This window comes from Colius striatus, chromosome 1 (assembly GCF_028858725.1).
Source record: "Colius striatus isolate bColStr4 chromosome 1, bColStr4.1.hap1, whole genome shotgun sequence".
Classification (NCBI taxonomy): domain Eukaryota; kingdom Metazoa; phylum Chordata; class Aves; order Coliiformes; family Coliidae; genus Colius; species Colius striatus.
Window position 1 is genome coordinate 26,802,039 of NC_084759.1, and position 25,937 is coordinate 26,827,975.

The 25,937-nt window shown below is 40.6% G+C and overlaps 1 protein-coding gene across 1 annotated transcript in view; it reads right to left on the reverse strand.

Moving 5' to 3' along the window:
• Nucleotides 1–2,941: 2,941 nt before the first annotated feature.
• Nucleotides 2,942–25,937, reverse strand: part of FOXO1 (forkhead box O1) — a 66,039-nt gene continuing 43,043 nt past the window's right edge. The window contains exons 2-3 of the mRNA XM_061994133.1: nt 7,496–8,840; nt 2,942–7,107 (exon numbers count right to left, since the gene is read on the reverse strand). Coding sequence (XP_061850117.1) covers nt 7,509–8,840 — 1,332 coding nt within the window. The 3' untranslated portion in view covers nt 2,942–7,107; nt 7,496–7,508. The remainder of the gene's footprint in view (nt 7,108–7,495; nt 8,841–25,937) is intronic.

Consider the following 25,937-nt stretch of genomic DNA (forward strand, 5'->3'; position numbering starts at 1 on the left):
CAAAGAGTTCGTAGGTGGGAGGGCTGCACTTTAAGAAGTTTATTAAAAAATAAACTTCCATATGCATAGGCTTACACTAGCAGAGGTTGTCCACATCAGAATGAGACATCTGGGCTGAGGAAACCCAGCTCAGAAATCCCTTACATGAAAGCCTTGCCTTGCAGACCAACAAAGCTCAGTGCAAGGGTTAAAGGACAGTGAGGCAGGGTGGCAGAGTGCCAGTGGTGGGGCAGCTGCACCATCCCCAGACAAGCCCCTTCCCCAGGACTTCCTTTACCATCAGGCTATTTTCCATTTAGAAGCCCCCCAGCAGGAGGCCACAGGCAGATGAAATGTCCCACCTCAAAAGGTTCCTGGAGTCATCCGTGGGCTGAATCAGCTTTGACTTTGGGGCTAATTTGGGTGTTAATTTAAGAAGTCTGTTGTATGGGCCGAGGGAGGAAGAGGCAGAGAACTTCTGTAACACAGCCATCACCATTGGGACTGAAAGAAGGACACAAGGCCTTGCTGAGCCCAGCTCCTCTGAGCTGGGTGGAAAGATTAAAAAAACTACCCAAACAGCAACCCAGTTCTCAAGTGCTGTGAACTGGGGGGGGTGAAGAGGGAAGAAAGGGAGGAGCAGGAAGTGGTAACATATTTGGACTCCTGAAATGAGACTCCAGCTCCCACAATGTTTCACAGCTCATTACTTGTTTTCACCTGGTCTAAAAGTCCAAAGCAACACATTGGCACGAGCTGTGTCGTCTGCAACTGCTATGCGGCATAACTTCAAAATACAACAGAAAGAAAGCTCTTTTCTTGCTACATTGAGCCCTTACCCCAGAGAAGTCCACCTTCCTTTGCCTTTCAAGCAGCCACTTTCCCTGCTTCATCATCCCAGATACAGCTCATTATATCTACAGAATTTCTCATCCTCCTCCCTTTCCAATGCATATGCACACACTTTTATAATGGGCTTTTCCATAAACTCCTCTAACATCAGCAAGATTCCAGTTGTTTGAATGTTTCAGAAACAAATTAGACATTCCTGAAAAACTCCATAGTTCTCTGAAAACCCAGCAGAGCTCTTTTCCAAGCTCTGGGCAGTTGACTGCTCAGGTAGTGTCACTCTAGGGTACTGAGAAGGAAATGCAACCACTCAGAAAGGGCTCTTATTTAAGGATGGCATAAGTACACAGAAAGGATGTAAAAGGATGTTGAGGTTCCAAGTTATGAACAAGCTCCTTGTCAGATTCTTCACTCCACAACCCTATTATACCCACCAGAAACTTCCTGCAGTGCTCCTCCAGTTGTACTGCATGAAGCTTTCATCCCTTTTCCCATCATCTCAGTGATAAACACCCACGCAAGAAGTTTACTCATGAAAAAAAAAATACATGCAAAATTTCTCAATGCCCCAGGGTCTAACAGCAAGCAGAAAAACACAAAATAAAATAAGATGGGGCGCTGTCCCTGCCTCCTCATTTTAGCTATCATTTTGGCACATGCCGGAACATTACCCCAGGCAAAACATCACCAGGTAATGAACAGGCATTTGCATGCGATTCCAGCAGTGGGCATGACCACAGGCACTGCTCAGTGCAAGTTTTTCCTTCTCAAAGTCTTCTCAAAACTCATCTTTACACACCAGCTGCACGACAACATCTAATGCTATTTGTACTTTTAACTGGATTATCAATTGATGTCACATAATAGCCGGTGTTTCTGCACAAAAACATGTTTATTACATTGATGCAGAACTGACTCAGAGAACAAGGATGCTTTGAGGTTTCTGTGCATGATCAGCAGATTCAAATCCCTTGCTGCCAGATTGGCATAAATTGCTAGCCAGTCCCTTCCCAAGAGACAAGCTTTGACTGTCTCTCCCGACAGCAGTAACTAGTCATGTACCAATTAGATGCGCATCCTTTCCAACGACAGCTTTGCAAACACCCAAAGAGAGTATCTTTGGATCTTAAAGCCCTCTCATTCCAGAAGTCAGGCTTTTCAAAACATGAGGAAAGATATCCTCAGCTTCTTCCTTTTGCCTAAATGTGCAAAACCCCCTTCCAAAATGAACACTGAAGAAAAGCTAAAATAAAGATGGACCTGCAAAGTACAAGGGAAAATTGTTTTTTAAAATGTCTTTCATGATTCCTATTTTTAGTGCAACAATATCCTTGTGTTCTTTCATGCACTTTAGGTCTACCTCTGCTCACTTTTAAGATCAAACTGGCATTTTTGCCAGCGATTCATTACAAGCTTGTTCTCTGCCACCCCTCTCCCTCCCCACCTGCAGGCAAGCAGGGATCTGGGCCTCACAAGACTACTGTGGTGTGGGTGTTTTTGGCTGTCTGTTTTGGCAGCCTCTTCTCCTTTCTTCCAACTCAGTTTTGAAATGCAATCTAAATTTAAAAACAAATCAAAACAAAGAAAAAATACAATTAAATTCTGCTTTAGAATCCAGACATTCCTGCTCTCTGCTCACATCAGCGTTCCTGCTGCTGCTTGGCTGAGAAAGAAGCAGCACCATGCAGGTTGGCCTACATAGCCCAAATGTAAGAGAAAACTTACTCTGAGAAAGGGTGCATACTTCAGGAAGGCAGGAGGGGCTGGGGGAGGCAAGAGGTGAAAACAAGGGAAAAGAGGACCAAGAGGACTTTGGGAACCATCTCGCTTTGGGAACCATCTCGCTTTGGGAACCATCTCATTTTAACAGGGCGAGCAGAAGGAAGAGAAAAATGCCTCTCCAGAGCCATCTCTCTCTCACATTTAATAGCATTAGGATCTAACATGTAATTTGGACTAAAAGACTAATCCTTTCCTGAGGTTTGATGGATGTTAGCGTCCCTTTTTTTCTTCTTCTTCTTCTTTCACAATGTATTACATAACATTCTGATACACTAATTACCATCTCATGTCATAGCAATTTTATTAAGAGATTATACTTACAAATACCCATTCTGAAAGGATTTCAGGACTTTTCTTTTTGTAATTTTCTCTGAACTAGGCTTGTTGAAGCACTGGCACATGGTCTGATGCTGCCTAATGCAGCTTCCAGTAACAAAGCATCTCTACACAAAGATCTCTCGCGAGCCCTAAGAGTCAGGCATGGATTCTTCTTGCGTTTAGTCTCAAAGACTTGTAAACAAGTTACTTTTAGCACACTATGTTGTGATAAAAACATTGGTAACACAGCCCTATTAGGTTCCTGTACCTGCTATGGTTCCAATTCGAGAAGCAATGCCAAGAGAGAGAAATTCCTTTATACCAAGTAATGGAAAATTTGTTAACTATTCTGCAGTTAGTGTTTGCTCGTTTATATGGTATCACCTTGCCAGGCAAGACTCGGTACCATGAGGTATTTTTCCTTATAAAATTGCTAATGTCATCAGGATTGTCCAAATGGGATCATCATCATCATTAAAAAGATTACGCGGGTTAAGGAAAGTGATTACGACAAGGTCTGAGTAGAAGGATTACTAATCACAAGTAGAATCCTGGTACAAATCTCATTCTGAGTATACAAGAAAGGACACAAAACCTTTTAAACATAATTTATATACATTTATGGCTTTATACAACAAACTGTCAGGGATTGTTCTCGTGTGTCTGTAGAAGTACATCAGGCACTTTTTTTCTGAAAATATCCACGTATGAATTTTAATTCTGCAACGTGACTAAGTCAGAGCAGTGAAGCGTTGAAGAGCTGTCACACCACTCGCAAGTAGAGCTAGCAGTATGTACACGCCAATCTCTCACGATATTGCTGGTTTGTGGAACACCCTCAAAAAGGAGGCCAGTTTTAATGCCGAGTAATTTGCTTTTTGCTTGCATAAACCATGCTGCTTTTTACATTGTGATTACCAAAATAACAATAATAATAACAATAATAATAATAATAAATGAGAATACCTTATTTAAAATCAGTCATAAATTAAGGATCCTAGCAATTGCCTAATGAAAATAGGAATTTCAAATCAGTAAAAAAATAAAAAAGTACTAACATACATCCAGTGGTTTAACAAGTGCAAATTTTATACTGTTTTATATAATTGGTCCAATTTTAACTTCTCTTCTTAGGGATGCTCTGTTGACTTAAGCCAATAATAAGCAATATGACTTTTGCTTTTAAGTGTAGACAAATTGTCAGTTTATCGAAGCAGAGCTTTCCAATTAATGCATCTACTACCTAAACATATATCATATAGCTATACTATGGAAACAATACATCTTTATATTTAAAATATCTGAACAGCTCTATAATACAATAAACTTTTAATAACAGTACAAACCAGAGAAAAGTCAAAAACAAGGCTGCATAGGTAAGATCATCTGCACAATTCACAAACCAATCATTTACAACAATTCTGACAAACTAGGTTACTCCAGAAACTTGGTACTTTTACTGAAAAAGGATTTATTACTAGAGGTCACATAATGTTTGCTTTCAAGACAGACAACATGCCCCTTCACCAGACTTCACAGTATTCCAGAACTGCAATCGCAAAATATTAGAATGGCACCACAAAAAGAAAAAACTTTAAAATTGACCACACAGCCCAAACCTCTGATTATCTACAACTGTTGCCTCACAATAATTAAAAGGGGGTTCCTACAGGCCGTTGTGATCAAGGAACGGCTACATTTACTTGATCCATTAGAAATGTAGAAAATATCTGTTTACAGGAAGATATACAGTAGCAGTAAATAATAAACAGGAGGTATATTGTTAAATGTCGCATGTTCAGCTGCAACTCCATGGAGTTTAGCATTCAGTACTGCTTTCTTTGCATGCAGAGGTGAATTTTGTGACTAGTTTGGCCTATGCATATCACCATTTGTGAGCAAACATTTTTGCACACACCGCAGAAAGAAGGATCTTCAGAAATCCATATGTGAGCCCTCGGCTTGCTCCACTGTCAGGATTTGCCATCATGTTTCAGAGATTGAATTTGGTGGCAAAGATGCTACTAAAGATATCTGTCTGTAAAAGCACATGGCTTCATTGAGGCTTCAGCGCTAAGGACATTTCATTTTGCTCAAGAAAAGTTCAAAGACCGATTTCACGCTGCGGGAGATCCTGTATCACAGGACAGCTTAACATCAGCCTCTGGAACTGCTGACAACTGTAATAGGATATCTAAAACAGTAGGACCAGCTGTAATTAGTAGTGATTTAAGCCCAACAGGGAGCTAAATGCTAGCACATCAATAAATCCATTGCAGAGCCTTAGGAAAGTCATAACAGGATCATTAAATATATGGCTTGTTACTAAATTTCATTTTCTTGCCACATTCCATGTCTTTCTCCACCATACACCGTCACTACAGGGAAGATAAGTTTCAAATAGAACATTTTCCAGTTACGGGCTAAGTAGACAAAGTAAAAAAAATAGGTGGAAAAATATTCACTTCTCCTCTTCTTCACAACAGCCATCCCTAGCACAAAAGATACTCATCCTGTCAGTGTATAAAAAGTCCCCAAGGCTTTCTGTAACAAAAATGACGTGTAGCAACCAGTGGAAAGACAGGTAAAGCCTGTTATCCACACATGCAAGAAAACCACAATGTGGCATTACAAAAACTCAGAAATCATCTACCCAAGACCCAATCCTGAAAATGATCATGGAAGATGCCTGGGCGCCTACTCCTCCAACAAGAGCAAGTTCTTCCACAGGAACAAGGCATCTGTCATTAATGCTTTCCCCTGACCTAAAGCTCATGTATTTGTATAACTTTGCCACTTTATCTTTCTTATTTCAAAAACCAGTAATGTTTTATCCTGCAATAGGGTGTCACACAAGCTTTAACCTCCCACTCAAAAACAGAACTTTTGCCTTTTCATATGTACTGCATGACAACAGAAACACAGACCCTAGAACAAGTGCTAATTAAGACAAACGACAGTTTTGTCATTAATTTTACTAAAATTACAAATTTTCTCCAAAAAGTCCAGCTCTTGAGTACCCAAACATTATGAGACCTCCATGAAATAAATATAAGTGTGAAGCATTGTACAAGCATCTAACAATGAATACTTAACACTTTGTGGTAGTCCGAGTTAAAACGATAGTAGAATCAGATGACATTTCTAAAAATGCATATATAAAACTGATTAAATATCTCCTAAACATAAAGTTGTCTATATTTATACATCACACAACAAAAAAAGGGACAGAAATGTTTTGTATTCAAGATCCTTATTACACTTTTCTTTTATTAGCGCTCCCAAGTGCTAGGGAAATTTATATTAAAAAAAAAAGTACTTAATCCAGTTAAAATACTGTACAAAACGAAGAGGTTATGAATGCTGCCAGATCTCAGATTTTTTTTTTTTTTATGTTGCCTATGTAACAAAAGTAGACTTTAATTATAAGAAAAATATCTTGGAAAGGTACTCCAAAAATTATCTTAAGTCTAACAACAAAGTCATTAGTTTGACAATGAAATCCAGATATATTCTTGCATAAATTTACATGAATACAGGTGGCATTCAACCTACTGTTTGCTTTGAATAGTCAATGAGTTTAGCAGGATCATATTTAACAGGCTATTCTGTTCCCATATGAAATGTGTGGCAATTTTGAGGAAAATAATGCAGTTTGTACTGCTGCAAGGCAAGTCCACAGTCATCTCAATTCATCAAAACACAGGTAACATCAACAAAGGTTAAACTTACTTAGATCATCACAGTATTCTTACAAAAGTTTATAAACTTTTCTTGGACCAAAACAGATAGTCTTAAAAAACAATTCTTCTTCTACAGATCATACTGTACAAAACCGAAAGCACAACATGATGTAAGTAAAGAGTCTTTGCTGTGATTATATGGTGTAGTGAATTTGGCACTTCTGAATAATGACATTTCCAATGGCACAGTTCTTATCTACAGCAGCACATAACCTGCAAACCTTGGGCAAACATCCTGTACAGGAAAATACTCTGTCTGCTGCCAACTCTGACGAAAGGAAGAAAAAAAGAAGACGAAAAAAAAAAATACCCCAAAAAAAAGGCTAGTGCATGCGCACAGCTTTATCAAGAAAATTAAAAAGGAAGGTGAAGGACATCTTTGTACTGCTTTTCTCAGTTCCTGCTGTCAGACAAGTCTGCAGAATTTAACCGTAGCCTAGGAAGAAAAAAAAAACAAAACAACAAAAAGAACAAATTAACATTCACACTAAAGGATTCAGTCTATTAAAATACACTCAAGCTAGCTTCAAGATACCTTAAATGAGTAAAAAAGTGTACTCCTCAATTGCCAGTTACCAGAGAGATTTTCGTTTAAAATACTAATGACAAAACGTTACTGTTCCACAGGAAGCAACAGAAGCTGGTACAAGGCAATCCCAACGCACCGGTGCAAACCTGATTTTCACACTAACAAAGGACTGAAAAGTTGACTGTAAGAGAGGCACTTCTCGTGCCAACACAGAAGACCACCCAGCTTCTAAGCATTTGCACATCTCTTTTCCCTTTAGCTGTTTTTCAGATTTATTATAAAAAGCACAGCTTACCTCCTACCACATCCTAGCCTGACACCCAACTGTGTGTGGTTGTCTTTACGCTGTGCTGAAAACTTTGGTTAGGCAATACACTGTCAAAGTTAAAATCTAACGTTTCGCCATCCATAAGGTCATTACGGATAATCGACTCCATGTCACAGTCCAACCGTTCTATTAACATGTCATCTAAGTCACTGGGAAGCTTCTCCTGGTGGAGGGAAACCCTTCCGTAGCCATTGCAACTGTTAACAGGGGCGTACGGGTTCATAGCGTTCATCTGCATCGGGTGACTCATAGGCACTTGTAACGAAGTCTTCACTGTCGACAAGCGATTTAGACCTGATGTATGTGACATGTTCACTGTGTGTGACAAGGCACGGCCGTTAACTGCAGGCGTTGGCTGGTTATGTCCTTGGTGAGGGCGGGCATTAGGGTTCATCATTTTGTTGTGGGGCGGCTGACTGCCATAAGTTGGCATCACCGAGTTGGCCACCATCAGCACACTTTGTCCCAGTGCCCTGCCACCAGCCTGGGAAACACCAGTGTCTACTGATGCCAAGATATCATTGTGCGGTGGAGAATCGGAGGTCAGTAACTCCTTCAGAAGTCCTGCAGGACAGTTATATTGGCTCATCGATCCATAGCTTGATTTACTGTCTTGAAGAGCCTGCATAGGAATCTGGGGCAAAGAGTTCATGCTAGCTTGAGCATACGTAAATTTCCTGTAGTCTGGATTTGGTGAACCTATACTGGTGGTCGAGGATGCAAAAGAGTAACCTGGTGTTTGCTGCATCAGAGTAGCAGACGAAGACTGGGTTGACACAGTCATTGATGTATTAGGCGACAAGAGATTAAGGTTATCCAAAAGATTTTCCATGTTCTCAGAATTACTCATCTCTGAAAGGCTGGGCAGAGTAGAAGTCATTTTGGTGGCCGATGACGGGTATACCATGGAGTGCACGTCCCCATCTCCAAGATCATCTTGCTCTGGCAAAATAGGAGAAAGTCTTCCACTAATCGTACTAGCGTTAGAGCTAGTTCTAGGTCGAAATGTACTCCAGTTATCAAAGTCATCATTACTGTGAGAACTGGGGCTTGCAGGCCACTTCGAGAACTGCGATCCGGGGCTGTCGCCGTTTCCCTCTTGACCAGACTGAAGGGAAGCTTTTTTCTTGGCAGCTCTGCCTCTGCTTTTGGCGAACTTGCTGTTGTTATCCATGGACGCCGCTCGCCTCCTAGGAGATTTGCCACTCTTTCCTCCTTCAGGGTTGAGCATCCACCAGGAACTCTTCCCTGTTCCCTCATTCTGAACTCTGATGAACTTGCTGTGCAGAGACAGGTTGTGACGGATTGAATTCTGAAAAAAACAAAATAAGGTGTAAGAAATGGAGGAAATATGCATCTTTTATGGCATGCTAGAATGTGTCTTTGAAAACATACTCTCATTTTGTTAGAAAACATAGGGATAAATCATGCCAATCTGGAAACCTCTTTTATCAGCTCACCACTCAGAACTGTCTGAAACGAGCATGGCAAAGAGTTGCCATGTGCCCAATCACAACTGATATTATAAAAAGTTAAATAAAATACTGAAGGAGCTCTTCTGAAATAGAAATTCTTCAGAAAGGATCAAAATATACTAGAAAATCAAAAGGATAACTGATGATCTCATCAGCTTCACTCTAATGAGTTGAATCTGATTTAATGATTCTCGTTTTTTAATTGTTTTACTCAAAGTTCAGTTCTATGGTCCTTTCAATGGGTTCTCACCCTGCACATCCCTAAACCCTGCAAACATTACAGCCTGAGAGTATTGCCACTGAGCATTAGTGAGGTTTTTGTTACTCGTGTTTTGTCAGAAAACACATATAGACAACCAGCTGAGGATTAAGTTCTAATTTTTATAAATAAACAGTACAAACCACCTAAGAACTCATAAGGCAGAAGGGAATGCAAACAGCATAGACAAATCTCAGTCTTAAAACTTCAAAATCAACATTATAAAATGCAAAATTGAGCTTTCAAATACCTGAGGGCACAAGATATCTAGAGTCAAGACTGACCAGAGGTACTGAAGATTTTCATAATCTCTGTACCACAAGTAATGTTTCATGTTTTGCTCTTAAATACACAAGAAAAAAAATCCAAAACTCCAAAATCCAAGCCTACAGGTTGACCTCTTAACAAGAGACTATCTTTTGCAATACCCAGCTGTAAATAAACATTTTTTCCCTCGTAATTTTCTGTTGAGCACATGTAAAGAACATTACATTGACAGAAGAGCTGACACATACTTTGATGCAATTGCTAAGAAAAGGCCACAAGTTCAAAGAGTTCTGAAACAGACAGCCATCAGAGCAGAGCAATCAGTGATACAGTAGCTGTCTTCCATTCACAGTCACTTTCAGCAAGTTGTCTAAAGAAAAGTTTAGGGGAGCAAAAATGGAAAGACAGTTTCTAGAAAGCAGCAGTAAGAGTGATCATGACCATCAGTTCAGTAGGCAAATTATCTCAAAACACTAAATGGCTGTCAGACCTACAAAAATGCCATGTTTTTCACAGTTTTCCACCTTTTTACTCTTATCTTTCTTACATTTTTTAATCTGACTCTCAAGACCCACTACAGCATCAAACCATGATGATGATTTAGCTCCTGGAGTCTTGTATGCCTTGTGAGGCAAACCAGAGGGTGATAGACCAGCCACTGCTCTGGTCTCTGGCTGTTTTTGCTGTAGTTCCCAACTCAGAGTGCTGCCTATGACAGCAACATCCCCAGAAATGTCTTGCTTCACCTCCTCTTTTCAATCTGTTCTCCTGTGTACACCTGCTTTCTCAAAAATGCACATCTTTCCCTATTGTCATCCTGCTGGCAGAAGAAAAGGAGCAAAGATCATAAGGAGGCACGTCAAGTGAGAACAGTCAACTCATGAGGCCTGGCTCAAATCAGAGACATCGGGCTCAAAGTCCCTGCCAGGGCCATGACACACTGGGGACCACAGAAAGCTCATCAGCCAAAGCAGGCCTAGCCACCTGCAGAGCTCAATAGAATGGTTATTCTGGGCTTGAAGATGAGGGCAGCAAGGAGGTGTTACACTCCTGTCACCTTACAAGCAGCAGTGTCCTGAGACTACCCCCACAGGTGTGCAGCTTCATCCCAAACAATCACAGAATGGGAGGGTTTGGAAAGGATCTCTAGAGATCATCTTGTCCAAACTTCTGCTAAAGTAGGTCCATCTCGATCAGGTCACTCAGGAGCATGTCCAGGTGAGTTTTGAAAACCTCCAGAGAAGGAGATTCCACACCCTCCCTGAGCAATCTGTGCCAAGGCTCCCTCACCTGAACAGTAAAACAGTTTTTCATTAAGTGGAAATTTATGTGTTCCAGCTTATCTCCATTACCCCTTGTCCTGTCACTGGACACTACAGAAAAAAAACTGCCATCCCATCGTCTTGACATCTGCCTTTCCAATACTTGTATTAATGAGGTCCTCAAACAGAGCACAAGGTACTCTTGGATAGCAGAAGATGGCAGAACACGGCCTCATGGCAGCTCACTGTTCAACCGGCACAGCCAGGATGCAAACCATGCACCTAAACCTCAGAAGCCTTTCCAAACTCTCCTTCTTCTCCAAGGAATCACCTGTAAGAAACTATCCCAGTTAAACACCAGCAGCAGTTTGAGCATTTCCTTACTCAATTTTGAAGGGAAGCCATTCGCACAGTAGCTAATTAATGTAGGAGCAATGAAAATATCATCCTTTATCTAGATCCAGGGCTTCAAGGAAGGCCTTGAAATTCTATTTTCACAAGGTGCAGCTAACACATCAGAGGGTAAGCCCGAAAATCCATCTGTAGACTTTCCCCCAAGGGCTGACCAAGAAGCCTTGTGAGGCCAGTCTGGCACAGTCTGTTGTTTTCACTCAAGGGCCACAGAGACGAATCTCCGGCTGACACAAGTCCAGCTCTAGAAATGTCGCAAGAAAGTTGTTCTGCATGTCTGTTGATTAAAAAACCTCCTGCACCAGTTCATTTTTTTTTTACTGTATTTTGTAAACATACACAGTTGGCTCAGGCTTACTGTTTACTATCAAAATAGTCATATCAAACACACAAAACATCAGGCAGAGAAAATACCGTGCTAAGGCTCAGTTCCCTCTTTTCTGCAACAGAAGTGTTAAATATTTAAGAAATTGCCGCTGTTCCTTAGTCATCAAAAATGTTATAATCTGGTATTATTGTACCGAGGACATCTGAGGTCGCTCTTTGAGTAACAGAGCTGTCTCCTAACTCTGCCAGCAATGAAAAAAAAATTTTCCTAACAGGAAAAGGCTTGCGGCCCAGAGCTTGTTACATAAATTCCTGTTTTTCACACAGCCAGCAGGACATTAAAGAAGCTCTGATTTACTAACTTGGAAAAAAGTATTGAAGAGGTAAATCTTGCAAAAATATGCACTGCTCTTAATGATGTTGTGTCTACAAATCTTTGCCAGACACAAACATGACCTGATAAAAAAGTACAGTTTCAGCAGTGCATCTTGGCAGCCAGAGGAGCTGCACGGCATGGCTGTCAGCGGTTAGGGCACTTGGTGGCACCGTCAGCCCCAGCACCCTGCAAGATGCTTTCAGCCACAGCTGTCGGCAGGACTTTGAAGAGAAGCCTCCCAAAACCTGGCCTGAATGATGCAAAAAGCAAGCAGCTGCATCGTGAGGCAGGTTTCCGCAAAGCCGTGACGCACGTCAGACTGCTCTGACAGCATCCACGGTGGAATCTCATCACAGTCTCATTAGGATGGCAGCAGGGCTGTTGCCACCTGTGGGGTCTTTCCTCAGATTGAGTTTCCACTTTTTGAGGTAAAGTGCAGAGAGCCCACTCGCCTCTTTGGTCTGAAACCAACTTTGTGTCGTAACTTCAACATATGGACTAGGAACTGTGGATACACTTATTTCTACTTTCTGATTTAAGTGCCAAAATATGCAAAATCAGTATCTACTAAATGCAGTGTGATGAGCGCATACCAGCTAATAAAACTTGCAAAGCCAAGAAAACAGCTCCTTTGAATCTACACATTTATATCATTCAGCTGCATTTCCAACATTCCCTACATCAGAACAGCACTTCTGTGAGAAAGTCCCACTTGCTGATCTTCTAAGCTACAAAAAACCTCCATCTGCTCTATGCTTTACAACAATTAAATAAATAAATGTCTCAAGACATTTAATCCCTGTATGCAAGTAGCTCTGCTGATATTTAATACTGCATTTAAACCCAAGATATTCCTACTAAAACATACAACTTTAGTTTAACTTGACTAGTTGTTGAATAAAACCATATTCCCGTTACAATTACAGTTGAGGTATTTATTTTTTCAATCAACTGTTTTGGTGTTTTACTAAAAAGAAATGCCTGAAAACACAGCAACTTTGTTAAACTTGACAATCCTGTAGGCCTGTTCTTAGAGAAGCGAGATCATACAGTCACGTTGGCCACTTTTCCCCAACCCTGGCCCTTGGAGCATGCAAGGGAGAAGAAAGCAGAGCACAGCTCCTGCTGCAGAGCTCCTGTTTAATCCCACTGCCAGGATCTAACTGTGGATCTATGAGTAACCAGAGAGCTGCAAGACTCAAACTTTGTAAAAGGACCCATAAGTGACCATGGTCTCTCCTACCCTCATACATTCACACATGGTACAGACAGCACCCACTGAGCCACACCGCTGCAACAACCACTGAAGAACCAAGGAACGAGTGCAATAGTCAATACACTTTACAAAAATGGGTGCATATGCAGTCAAGGTGCATATATATGTTGATGGTACTGCAATAAAGCACATCATGACATCTTGGAAGAGAGATGCACTAGTAACTAGTAACAAAGGCAGGAGGAGTTTGCCTCTAGAGGCAGATGCAGCCATGACAAAGTGGGAAGCCAAAGGAGGCTGTAAGAGCAAGACCACTTACATAATACACAGGTCATGCATTTCTGTTGAAATTAACAGCCTAATGACTGCCAACCAATTTTTCATTCAGAAGACAGCTCAACTGTCCACTGCTTCCTACATCTCATCCAACTGGACAGTCTACATATATTGCAAGTCAGTTTGTACTATCATCAGCTTAAATGTCTACAAAGATAGATGGGGGCACAGTATCTGACTGTAATTCTCAGATCTCTCCAAACAATGTGTGAAATGGATTTGGGAGTTGGAGAGAAACTTCCAGGGATTACAACACTCAAGACTGTATCTGCCGTGACCCTCAAAGGTAAACACAATTTTTTAAAAAAGACCAAAAAAAACCCCACACAAGAGGGTAGATTGATTTTTATTGATGAAAAACATTGCAATAGCAACATGCTTGTCAAAAAAGCCAGTGTTGAGGACTGGTAGGAGTGAAGTTCAGAGATCTATCAGCTAACATCACAATTGTTGAGAGGTGTCTGTTGTGATCAGTTGTGATTGGCATATGAGGCAGCTGTGTTACTGTGTCCTGCTACTGACAGTGCAACAGTAAGATTCAGAACCAGAAGAAGCCTTCTGTGGAGGCAACATGAAAGCAAAAGCTTTGCAGCTGAGAAAGGAAGACCTCAGTACTTCCATATGCTGCTACAGAGGACACCAGACCTGTCTCTCAAGGTGTGTGAATGGGGACTCTACAACAGGTCCAGATGTTCAAATCACCCTGCTCTTGGAGCCTCAGTGGCAATCACTATGCTAAAAAGAAGCCATAAAAAAAGCCCTCCTAGGAAAATATGCAAAGGACCAGAAGCCCACCAGTGCACTTGCTATGGGTTCCTTCAGCATTAATGGCCAGGCAGCAGCAGCAGGAGCTAACTGTGGCAAATGGCACCACGTAGTATCTATCCAAGGCTAAGTTAGACCATCCCTGGTGAAATAGGCAGGTCTGCCTGGAGTAATTACACTGCTTGTGCCTGCTTTGCTGTGGTTTCCAACCATCACCCCAAGCATGCAGTGACAGGGTGAGGAACATTCATCGCTCCAGATGTACCAAAATTTCCTTTAGTACAATAACCTGGTATAAGGCAACCCTTTGTCTTATCTAATGACCATGAGATACAAGAAAGCTCAGATGCAGACACTGCACATGGAGCTTGGATTTGCCTCAGAGCTAGTGTTGGCCACTCAAAAGCATTTTGTCAACAGATAGCACACTTGTTCATAAAAAAGCCTTAGCCATACCTCTCTCTCAAAATGGAGATAAATGAAAAACATATCCTAATGCCACAGTGTTTGCCAGTGCAGCCACACATCTGGCTGTAATGTCACAGGCTTCAAATGCTAACAAAATAGCTCTCTTTGCCACCCAATTGTAGCATTCCTTGATTAAAAACCTTCTCTATTTTCAGATAAGAGCACTGACAGAAAGCATGTCACTTAGCTTCAGGTCAAAGAGTCTTTTTTAGAAGATGCTGGCAATTTGCCACATGCAGCTGCATGAAGGTGGAAGGGCAGGATTTCCTCTCAAACAGGTCATGCTTTTTTGGGTCCTTTGTTCTTGAGGGTTGCTTTTGGTTTACTTCGTTTTTGTCCTGTGCTGTTAAGAAGTGCTAAGAAGTGTCAGCTGGAAAGAGTGCAGAAACCCTTCCATTTTACTAGAAGGACCTTGCACTGTTTCTCTGTGCTTTTCAGTACAGTGTCATAGTGAGAGTCTTTCCCAGACCATCACTCAGGAAACACCATGTCCAAACATGGAGATACTGTCATAGATAGTGTCATTTGATAAAATTGCAGCAATGCATCCTTTGTTCCAGGCATGAACGTACCAGAATAGGACAGACCGTATGTTATCGCTATATGGTCACTATACACATCTCCACAGAGTGGGGTCTGCTGTGACCACATATCAGTGACATTAATCTAAATGCTGCACATTCTACAGCTAAGCCCACTGATTTATACTTTCCTATGTTACTTTCTCACAGGTGCAGAAGATGAATAAACTTTTGTACACTAAAGAGGCTTGGCCATCCTCCAGATTGCATCCTGCTGCATGGGATTTCACAACCACTGGAACATAGTATGTCATAACAGAAATATATGCACAGCTCCAGACACTGATGTTGTTTATGGGACTTGGCTATGCATACTTACATGTCACAACTGGTAACTCTACTGACATGTATTTGAGTAATTCACAGTTGCAGTCCCCTGATACCCTTCTCTCCATTCTAAGCAAACTCCTTTGAAGCACTTTTCCATCATGGCTGTTTGGACATTTCTAATGAGAATATAACACCCGCCTACTTTCCCTACACAGGCATTTAGAAAGAATAAATGTAAAAACCATAAACAAGGTGAAGTATAGTATGAGAAGTATACAGGGCAAGCACACACCTGGATACTGTTTCGCATGTGATGACCCCAACAAAAACTTATGTCCACCCTTATGTTTTCTGTTCCTCTGAGAGAGAGACAGTCACAAGCAGGTTAAGGATCACCTACATCAATGTCAATACTCTGTTTTATAACTATATTTATCTCTGTAACCACAATACAGGCATGATATAATATCAACACAGCATACACCAAATATATAAACATTTGCTAGCACTTCAAAGCCAAGGAAACTAAGTGACACTGATTAGGAAAAACAACAGACGAAGATGCATATGAAAATTGTGAGATTTTTTTTAAAGGGATTTGTCAATTGGAACTTTTTCCCACTCTGGTAAAACTATCTGGGAAGCCGAGGCAGCCAACAGGTTTATCTAAAATCTATCGGTTTTCATGGGTGAAAGGCAAAAATCAGAAGGCAGCACAGTTGTATTATTTTAAAAAAAAAGCAAATCATCACCAAGATAAAACAAAAGTTGTGAAGTCTAGAAAATAGGGGAAGAAAGAAATACCAGATGAAAAAATTCAAAGCTAGCAGGGAAAACTATGCATTTGGTGGTCCAGACAAATCCTAATACTGCCTTTAAAAAACTCACACTGTAAGCTTTCCATTCCAACAGATGGAAAACAACTGTTTGACAAATATAAGGGTTCCACATTTGTACATAAGCATTTATGTTTTCCACAAATATGGAACATATATAGATATGCATATGTACATATACAGCTTATGATGAGGAAACATTTCACTAGTTACACAAGGAGACCAAGAGTGAGGCCTCAGTGAAGAGGAACACTTCAAACCCAAGTTTCCCTTATAACTGGGTTCTCTCCTCCTCCTTTAAGAGCCCTCAGACCTTTGGCCTTCACAAGCAACCTGTTCTGCCAAAGAGCAAAGCTGTGTGCCTTGACATCAGTCCCAGGTGCTACCGTAGAAAAGGTGATAAAGGATTCAGTTAATAAACCACCAGAGATCAGGGGTTTAATTAGTGTCTTTCAAAACTGTCCCACAGAATATGCACAAGAAAACTATATCTTTTGTTCAGGAAAGGTGAGAAAACACCTGCAGATATGCCAATGCCACACCAAATGACAGTGCAGGCAAGATTAGCACCATGCACCACTGCTAATGTGCGCTTATCAAAGTGATTAAAACCATTAAAATCATCTGTAGTGTAATAAGCTGTGAGGGAAGCTGCTGTGATTTGCGGTGGGCAGGTAGTCCTCTCAAAATTATTCACTGCATAGGCTCTAACACAGCAACCAGGAATGCAACAGCTTAGGGGACACGGGAACCACAGCAGAGGTAACAGTTAGAGGCAGTGCACAAGCAGGTTATTGTGAGGAGAATATGAATCACAGTTATAAGAAAAGTTTAGTAAAATAAATAAAAAATTGGAGTAATAAAGTAGCAGTTCTTCCATACAATGCCAGAATGACTAATAGCTCAAAATTTTATTCTGCAACTATAGTAATGAGGGACTATGAGGTGTTTATTTTTTTTTTTCAGCCAGTGGGAATAATTATGATCAGCAGGACAAAAAATGTTAATCACTCGTTTCCTGTTTAACAGACAGCCTGTTTCACCTCTGCCACCCTCCATGGTTACACCCAATTTATCACAAAGACTACAGCACTGTTTATAGAAAGCTTCCCCCTTTTTTCTTTCTAAAGCTGCCTTTTATAATGAAGAGGTGCAAATGTGTATACATGCTAAACATATTGATACCAGTTAGACCACCTTAAAAGGAGCACTAGAAACACGTTCCTATTGATAAGAAGCAATAAGGTGAAAAATAGGCCAAAGTCTTGGTGTAAACCACAGAAGTGAGAAATGTCATAGTCCGAAAACACGGCTCCTTCTTTCCATTGGCCTTTGTGGACAAGAAGAGAACTTCCATTATTTTAAAAACAAAACAAAAGGAGTGTGGTGAAAACCAGATATGATTACTCCAAAAGCTTTAATAAGTGAAACAATTGGAAAGATCCCTGTCTGAAAAGTCACATAAGCTTTACAAGCTAGAAGTTCTGCATAATCACTAAAGCGATCATTTGCCTCTTGCCTAGGAAAAGGCTCAAGCAGACCTGATCCTAAATGTTTGGATTTAGTTGGATGCTTTACTAAGGAGCCACACGTCTCTTCATCTTCATGGCTTAAGACTATTTAGCTTTCACAAAATCACTGATAACCCAGAGGGTTGGAATGATTATCACAACCTGATGGATTTACAAGTAATGGGTCACCCACAACAGTGAAAAATTAGTTAAAACCGAGGATGGTAAAGCAAAGCAGGATGCACTGGAGACATGGGCTAAGTCCACAGCATTTGCCCCATTCGCTGTGCTGGGCTAGTCATGACTGCAGAGACTTCAGGATTTATTTCACCCACAAAATCAATGCCCACAAGCCTTACCACAGGCAATTGCTTAGGGACACAGAGCCAGTTTGCAGCCATGAATCTACAGAGAAGAGAAGAGAAGAGAAGAGAAGAGAAGAGAAGAGAAGAGAAGAGAAGAGAAGAGAAGAGAAGAGAAGAGAAGAGAAGAGAAGAGAAGAGAAGAGAAGAGAAGAGAAGAGAATTGTCTTGTTACATTTATATCAGTATAGCAGAGGGAGCTTTTTCCTTCAGCATGCAAAGGACTCAAATTCTCCGGACATGGGTGTCACTGAATACTAGTTTTTCAGAAACAAAGAATCAATGAAAGCAGCAAGCTTCCTTTGCAGCAGGGCTAGCTGTGCCCCACAGGAAATCCCTGGCCAAAGGAAACTGCAAGTTTTGTAAAAAGAAGGGCAAAGCCTTCCATTTACAGGCTGAACACTATCTTACGCTACATCTCACTACGCATTTGATCTTTATTTTGACTACACCAAGTGCAAGAATAGGCTAGCAAGATTTTAGTATAGTCCTCAAAACTACAAAAAGGAAAATAAATCAGAGTTGACTGGGATTTTTTGTTTTACTTCATCTTCAGAGACTCTTTAATGCATTTAGTGGTAAAGATGCTGAAGGTTTCATGTTTGTGAGGGGGACAGTGTCAACTTAAAAATAACAACCACCCTCTGGATTTCACCTAATGTTATAAATATCTGATGTTGTCATAGTAACCAAGAGAAACTGAGGAAAGAAGACAGGATCATTTCTCTGCTTTAGTTGCTTTTGCACATGAGTAGTCCAGTGTGTAAAGTCACTGTTTTTACTACTTATTTTCCCACTAGATTTTTCTCCCTTTATCTGTCTCACATATAAAAATCAAGTAAAAGATAATGTTTTTGTTAACAAAGTATTATAAACAGATTTCTTAAGTTTTTATTAAAGTGGCTTAAACGAGATCAGATTTAAGTTCTCTTTAAACTATTGCATCACTTGCGATAGATAAAGGGTATTGCTTTGCACAGAAAGTATTTGTCTTTTTTTTTGCGTGTGTTCTGTTTTTCTTTGTTCTTTATTCCAAAGTTACAAGGAGCAAGTACCCATTTCCAATTACTCCTCTTTGCACATCCTAAGGAGGCAGCACATATACTAAGTATTGTGTTTCCACTCAGCTTCTCTGAACAGAATTTACCTTGGTAACTTTTTCCCCCACTACAGCAGCATGCCAGACCACCAGTGCACTCCCTTCACGACAGCTCCTTCAAATTCAAGCTTGCTCCCATAGCCTAGTAGGTTTTATATAACATGATTTACTACCACAATGCCCACAAAAAAAAAAAAAAAAGGCTCATCCAAGTTTCATTAAAGCCTTGAGCTATATTCCAGTGAGTATTGCCCCTCTCCACTATCTGATCAGTTGCAGTCACCCTCTTCCACGTAAGGTATGGTTTATACTCCAAGGGTTTTTTAGTTTATTTTCTCACAAGAGGGTCTCACAACTCAAAGACTCCTGACGGGTGGTTGTACTGTTCATGCCAGTGTCTTCTCAAATGCTGCTTTCCATGACGTTGTCCAGGCTGCAGTTTCAAGAAACGCTGGCACTTATCCCTGGGTTTTATGACATCTGTTCAGCATTATAAAGCCACAGTCACCCAATCTTGCAAAATGTGTAGCATTAACTCCAAACCAAGTTATCCCCAGACACGCTCACAATTTTCAGTAGGCTGTGGGAGGCAGAGCATTATTTCTCAGAGCAAGCTGGGTGCACAGAAGAGGGAAACCTAAAGGGTAATTTCTTCCCTCACTCTCGTTTTGGAAGCATTCCTATTTCCTCACTACTGTAGGCTGTGCTCGGTACTTAACAGACCCTTATTAAATCAAAGAACTATTTACAGTCTACATACTGGCAAGTTCACATTCCCATAGAATGTCATCTGGCAACACTGACTTAAACCATCAGCTCTGTATTTACTTGCTTTCCCTCTTCCCAAACAAGAAAAGTAAAAAGGACAAGAAAAAGCTATGTTTTTAATGACAGAAATGTAATGAACAGCATAAAGCCCAAGAGATCTGGTACATCAACATTCATCAAAACACCCAAACATCAATTTTTTTAAAAAACAGTAGAATATTACAATGAGGACAATAAAAAGGAACGTAAGCCATACCATTGTGGCTTGAGACTTTTGCATTACTCACCTGCTGCTAGAGAGGTGCAAGACCATGCTGTACACAAACTAAGACAGCTCCCAGAGTGGGATGCTGTCACTCAAAAATGGGCTTTGTTAGGCATTTTGGGTGCTGTTTTTCTCCTGTTAACTAGGTCTAATTAATCTCCCTATATTACTACTACTCTCTATCTGATTTATGGAAGGAGACTGGCCTCAGCACAGATGCTTAGAGCAGACCTCACCCATTCTTGCATTCCCCTGGACAGAGTCTGATACAGGGAGGCTCAGGGCATATCAGGGACTGCAGGTAAAACAGGAGGTGTCTCAGGAAGAACATTGCCATCACCCTCATCTGTTCATAGAAGAAAACACTGTTTTGAAAAGCCTTTCATACCCCTTAACCAATCCCTCAATCATTCAGAAAGCTCTTACCAACTTTCAGATCAGGTTCCCTCTTTCCAGAGGTCAGTCTTCACTTGGTGCAATTTTCACCATCACCACTCACATAACCCCTCAACGAAAATCCCACAGGTAACTAAGCAGCTGGAGTCTGCCTGGCTAGTTATTCAGATTTAAGGACTGCAACATCCAACTTCACAATCACAAAGGCTGCTATGACTCTCCCATCCCTGCCATGCCTTTGCCCAAAGATAAGGAAGGCAGAGGAGCTCTCCTCTAGCTTTCCCCAAACATGCACTAAAGTGCTGTGGCAAAAGTACAGCCAAGATGGGGAGTTAAAATGTCCTAACCAATTCAAAGGACTGCAACAAGGAAGTCTGGAGACACTCTACAGGGACTTGTTCAGTATTTGTCTCCTGACAACTTCTGCTTAAGTACCACAGTTTAGTTTTCCCTCTCGCAGATGTTCAGAGAGAGAGGCAACGCATATCCCTGTGCAACTCCAAAGATCTGCAAGCTCTTTTATTGAGTGAATTGGTTTGCTAGGTCAGAGCAGAGCACTCTTTTAAAAAAAATAAATAAATAAAAGTACCAGGACATAAACTTACATCAGATTAAAAATAGCAGGACTGTCAGCATTAGGAGCTGTCATTTGCAATAGTTACCAAGACACAGGAAGTTATTTATTCTGTGGATCACATAAAGGCCTCTTTAAAAACAAGGATGAAACAGAAAAAGGCAAGAATGTTTACTGAGGCATGTTTTCCAATATTATTTATCTGCCCAAGTTTGTTTATGAAGTTTTATAATAACTTGTCATTCATACATCTATGGGTTTATGTCCACAGATTCATAAAACTGCTGGCAAACTCCAGCAGACCCCGTTGCTTTTGTGTAATTTTTGGATTCTTTTCAGTTTTGAATATATTGCAGGGAATATCTCCACATTTTCATTTTGCTTTAAAAAGGACTCAAAGTCTTCCCCCAGAAAGTCAGGTGTTTTCAAGTATTTTGTTTGTTGATTATTCATGTAGTCATAAACTATGCAGAGTATTTGGCAGGCCATGTCTCTCTCTGTTAAAATGTTTGGGTTTACTTTTTCAAGTTATTGTTTAGATCTTGGTCATAACATGCTTCAGGTTGTTTTGAGCAGCCAAGAGGAAATAAGCAATATTTTAACTTATATCACACTGTGACAACCTTAAGTGCCTATGGAGCAATATGCTGCCTATTCAATATTTTCAACTTTCTTCCTGTCCACTGCTGACTTACAACAGCAAGAAGATAGTTCATAATTTTACAAGTTGCAGCTTTGGAACCTGTAAACACAGATATGATTTAGCTCACAAGCATGAACAGAAGGAAACACAAACAAAAAGGAACAAGAAACGACCTTAAAAAAAAAAAGGAGCTGAATATAAAGTAACCATATTTGCTGAAAGTTGGTTTTGAAATCATAGCAAAACCAACAGAGCTCTTCTGGGGTCAGCTCACATGCACCCAGGCAATGTAGGCAACATAGCTGGAAGAGGCAGAGCCCCAGCAAGGCAGTGTTTGCTTACATTCACCCTGACACTAAGGCAAAAAGTTAGAAAGGAGACTTTGAACTACATGCCATACCTGCAGTTCATCAGGATCGTGGTCTGCTGCAGACACGATTACTAACTTGGCCTGGTTCCTGAGAATATACCCTCTGGATTACAAAAAGAGAGATGTCAGTTCAGAGTTACACCATTCATACAAAACAGTCTCTGCACCAAAGCAGAAATTACTATATTTCAGGAATTTCTCAAGGATTTTTTTATATATAGGTTTAAATTGGACATTCAGTTCTCATTCAGCAGGGTTTCTGCTTCTCTTCCGTTACAGAAGTCTTAGGAATCCTGGTAATTAAGGGGGAAGAAACATGATTGTTTCATTATACATTTTTCTTTATCTTTTTATTTATTTTCTTTATGAAAAAAATATGTTCAAAAGTTAAGGGTTTGAGTTTTGACAAATTACCATATTCATGATTCAAGCCCTCCAAGCACACAAGCACAAAAAATAACTCTTTTTGTTCTCAAAACACAGAGTGAATGACTCCACCTAAAAACACTTTATTTTGGATCCCCCTAACATGAACTTTGAAAGACTCCAGTTTCTAGGAAAATACAGACTTCTGACTCAAAAATAAAGGTGCTCGCAAGATAACTCCCTCTCCTCACAGACACCTACAGTCTACTCAAGCAAACTCAGTGTGCTACAGCCATCCAAAAATATCCTTCTTTTGGAGGCGGAACACATTTACCAATTTACCTGAAGAACATTTCTTGGAAACCAGCAGCAACAAAAGAACTCCTCCCATCTCCAAATTTCAAGTGTGTAACTAAAGTACAAAGAGACACGCAAGAATGAGCAGATCTTCTTGTCTATAAATCAGAAGAGCTCATGGACCTTCTCAAGCTGTAAACTTCCAAAGTTGCTATGTCAGCCCCTGAAACATAGCAACTAGAGATGGGGCTGAGCCAAATTACTGCCAACTGGGGAAAAAATAGTTTTCCTAAAGATTCTTCTTCCCTTTCTCTCCCACCACCAGTTGTATGTATGCCAGGCTTGACACTAGGCATCACCATTCTCTACTTTTACTTTAAATTAAATTCAAGTAGGTCAGCTTGTCAAAGTTACAAAGGAGACTTTGCAATAGAGCAATGTTGTACTGGAGTCTCTGTCTGACAAAGTTGGTATCTGAAGCTTCATAAAAGCAGTGGTAGAAGAGTAAACATAAATATTTGCAGTTTATCTGCACTTACACTCAGGCAATATAGACGGTATTTACCTCACAGTACTTGGCCATATATAATAATAAGAAAGCTTACCAACCCTACCCCTTCACTGTCTTTCCATCTTCCCTTACTCCCTATTTCCCCCTAGGAATAAAATTAATGAAATCAGGGAAGATAACAATAGAATAATTATCTGCTCACAGAGTCTTGAGCTCAATGTTTACAAGCCGTTTGTTGTTTGCCACGAGATCAAGATTGTGTCTCTTACAAGGACTACAATTAACAACTTCTCTGATTTCACTACCTGTTGCTAGCAGGAAAGAAGAAAATTTCTTCCAAGACTAGCTTTGTAAAAAATGTACTTCCGAAACTCAGCTTTTAGAAAGGAGTGAAGGATCTGGACCTAGTACCTTGAGACATCTAGGCACTAATTACTATTTTAACAAAGCCTAGTACCCCCTTAGACACTCTTCTTAAACAAATGCTCAAGGCATCAGCCGAGTTCAGATTCTATCACTTAAAACACATTGCACACATCAGGGTCAAATAATGGAAAATGGCAAAACGTCCATGGGCTCAATCCTCCTTTTTCCTCCTCCATCAATAATTCAAGGACCCCTCATTCACTTCTCCACTGCTATCCGCTCCCCTCAGCTCCAGGCACCTCTGGGGCACCTGACAGGGAAGCTCCGAGTTATCTTGCTCAAAGTTTGTCTAACAACAGTTGCCACCCAACGCACACATACACATTCAACACATTTGACTGATTTTCCAAGGAGAGTAGTAGCTGAGTAATTTTGACCACAAAAATACAAATCTTTGTGTTCTATAGTTCTAAAAAAAAAAAATAAAGACATATTTTAACCACAAAAGATTACATTTTTATCAATTCGCACTTATTTACCTCTGTTTTTTCTGTTAAGTATTCAAATTTGAAAAAACATTCAGGATTGAGTGTGATCAACCAAAGCATCAAGATACACATTCATGCTTAAGGACAACTGTAGAGAAGTCTGTGATTCGTATAAATCCCCCAGCTGCAGCAATTTGTATGCAGCATGTCTGGCTAGCAAAAGCCACAGAAACACGTTTAAAGGCCTTTTGCCCTAAGAAAGAGCTTGCCAGAGAGCAGCAGTGATGGGGTGTTTGCTTCCTGGCACAGCTGAGGGCACCTCACAACTTCTGCATCAGCTTGCATGACTCCTCTGCAAGGGCACTCCACTGAGGCAGCCCACTTCTCAAATAGCCTTACCCACTCAGATCTTTAATTTTTTGAATCAAGGCTATTAGCAAATTCATATCCTTTCTACTGTAGCTTTTCTCAGCTTGAAGCCCAAAGGCTCTTAGGGCCTCCAAAATATTTTTTAAATCCTTCATAAGGCAGATAGGGGACACAGTGGCAGTCAAATGTCCTCTCTCTGATTACCCTGGCTTTCCAGTAATCCTGGCTTAAATACACCTGCGCCACAGGAAGAAAACAGACAATTTTAAGTTGCTGACTCTAGAAAAAGAGTAAAAACCACTTAAGATTAAACCCAGCCCTAAGACTTTGTCAAAGGCCAATTTAAATGATAAGGCCAAAGGAGATTAAAACAAGTACGATGTCAAAGTACACTCAAACAGCAACAGCTTCTTAACAAACCCTGAGGGGTCATAAAAACCAGAACATTTAAGAAATCAACACTGCAGAGTAGAATTCACAATCTTGCAGTCTGTACACAAAGGAAAGCTCTCTGAGACCAAGTTCTGGTGCCTGGTAAACTCCAGCAAATAGTTTTGATTGTAGTGAGGCAGCAGAAGTCACTGAAACTATAACCAGAAATGAAGGCAATCCAAATGACTTTGGAGCAAGAAAGTCCTCTCAATGGAGAAGGCGATACTGTCATTCTTCCATGCACTTTGAGAACTTGTGGTTCTCCTTGTAGCTTCCAGGAGCCAGGGAGAGATGGAGTAGCAGAAAAGTGCACAGTTTAGAAGGAGAGATCCACAAACCCATCAGTAATGTTAGTAAGGGACAGAGAAAGAGGTGGACTCATCTGCCCCCTCTCATTACTGCTATGAGGAGCAAGAAGCTTTGGGGATATTCCTACAGAAAGATCTGTTGGTCCCTCACATATGGGGAACAAACATAAGCAGGTTAGGAAGTTCTCCCAGTTTGTGGTCCTCTGCCTACAAGAGTGAAGACAGAGTGGAAATAACCCCCACTGACAGCATTAAAAACCATGACTTGTGTTGTACAGCAGTTTCCTCAGACTTGCTCTACTGATGAGTCACAGTAGATACCAGTCATGGGCTTACATGGTGGTAGGGGCAAAGGTTGCCACTCAAGTTAAGCTGTTTCTGTTTCATATGAAATCACAAACTCACAGTCTCAGCAGTAGGTTTAAAATAGGAAGG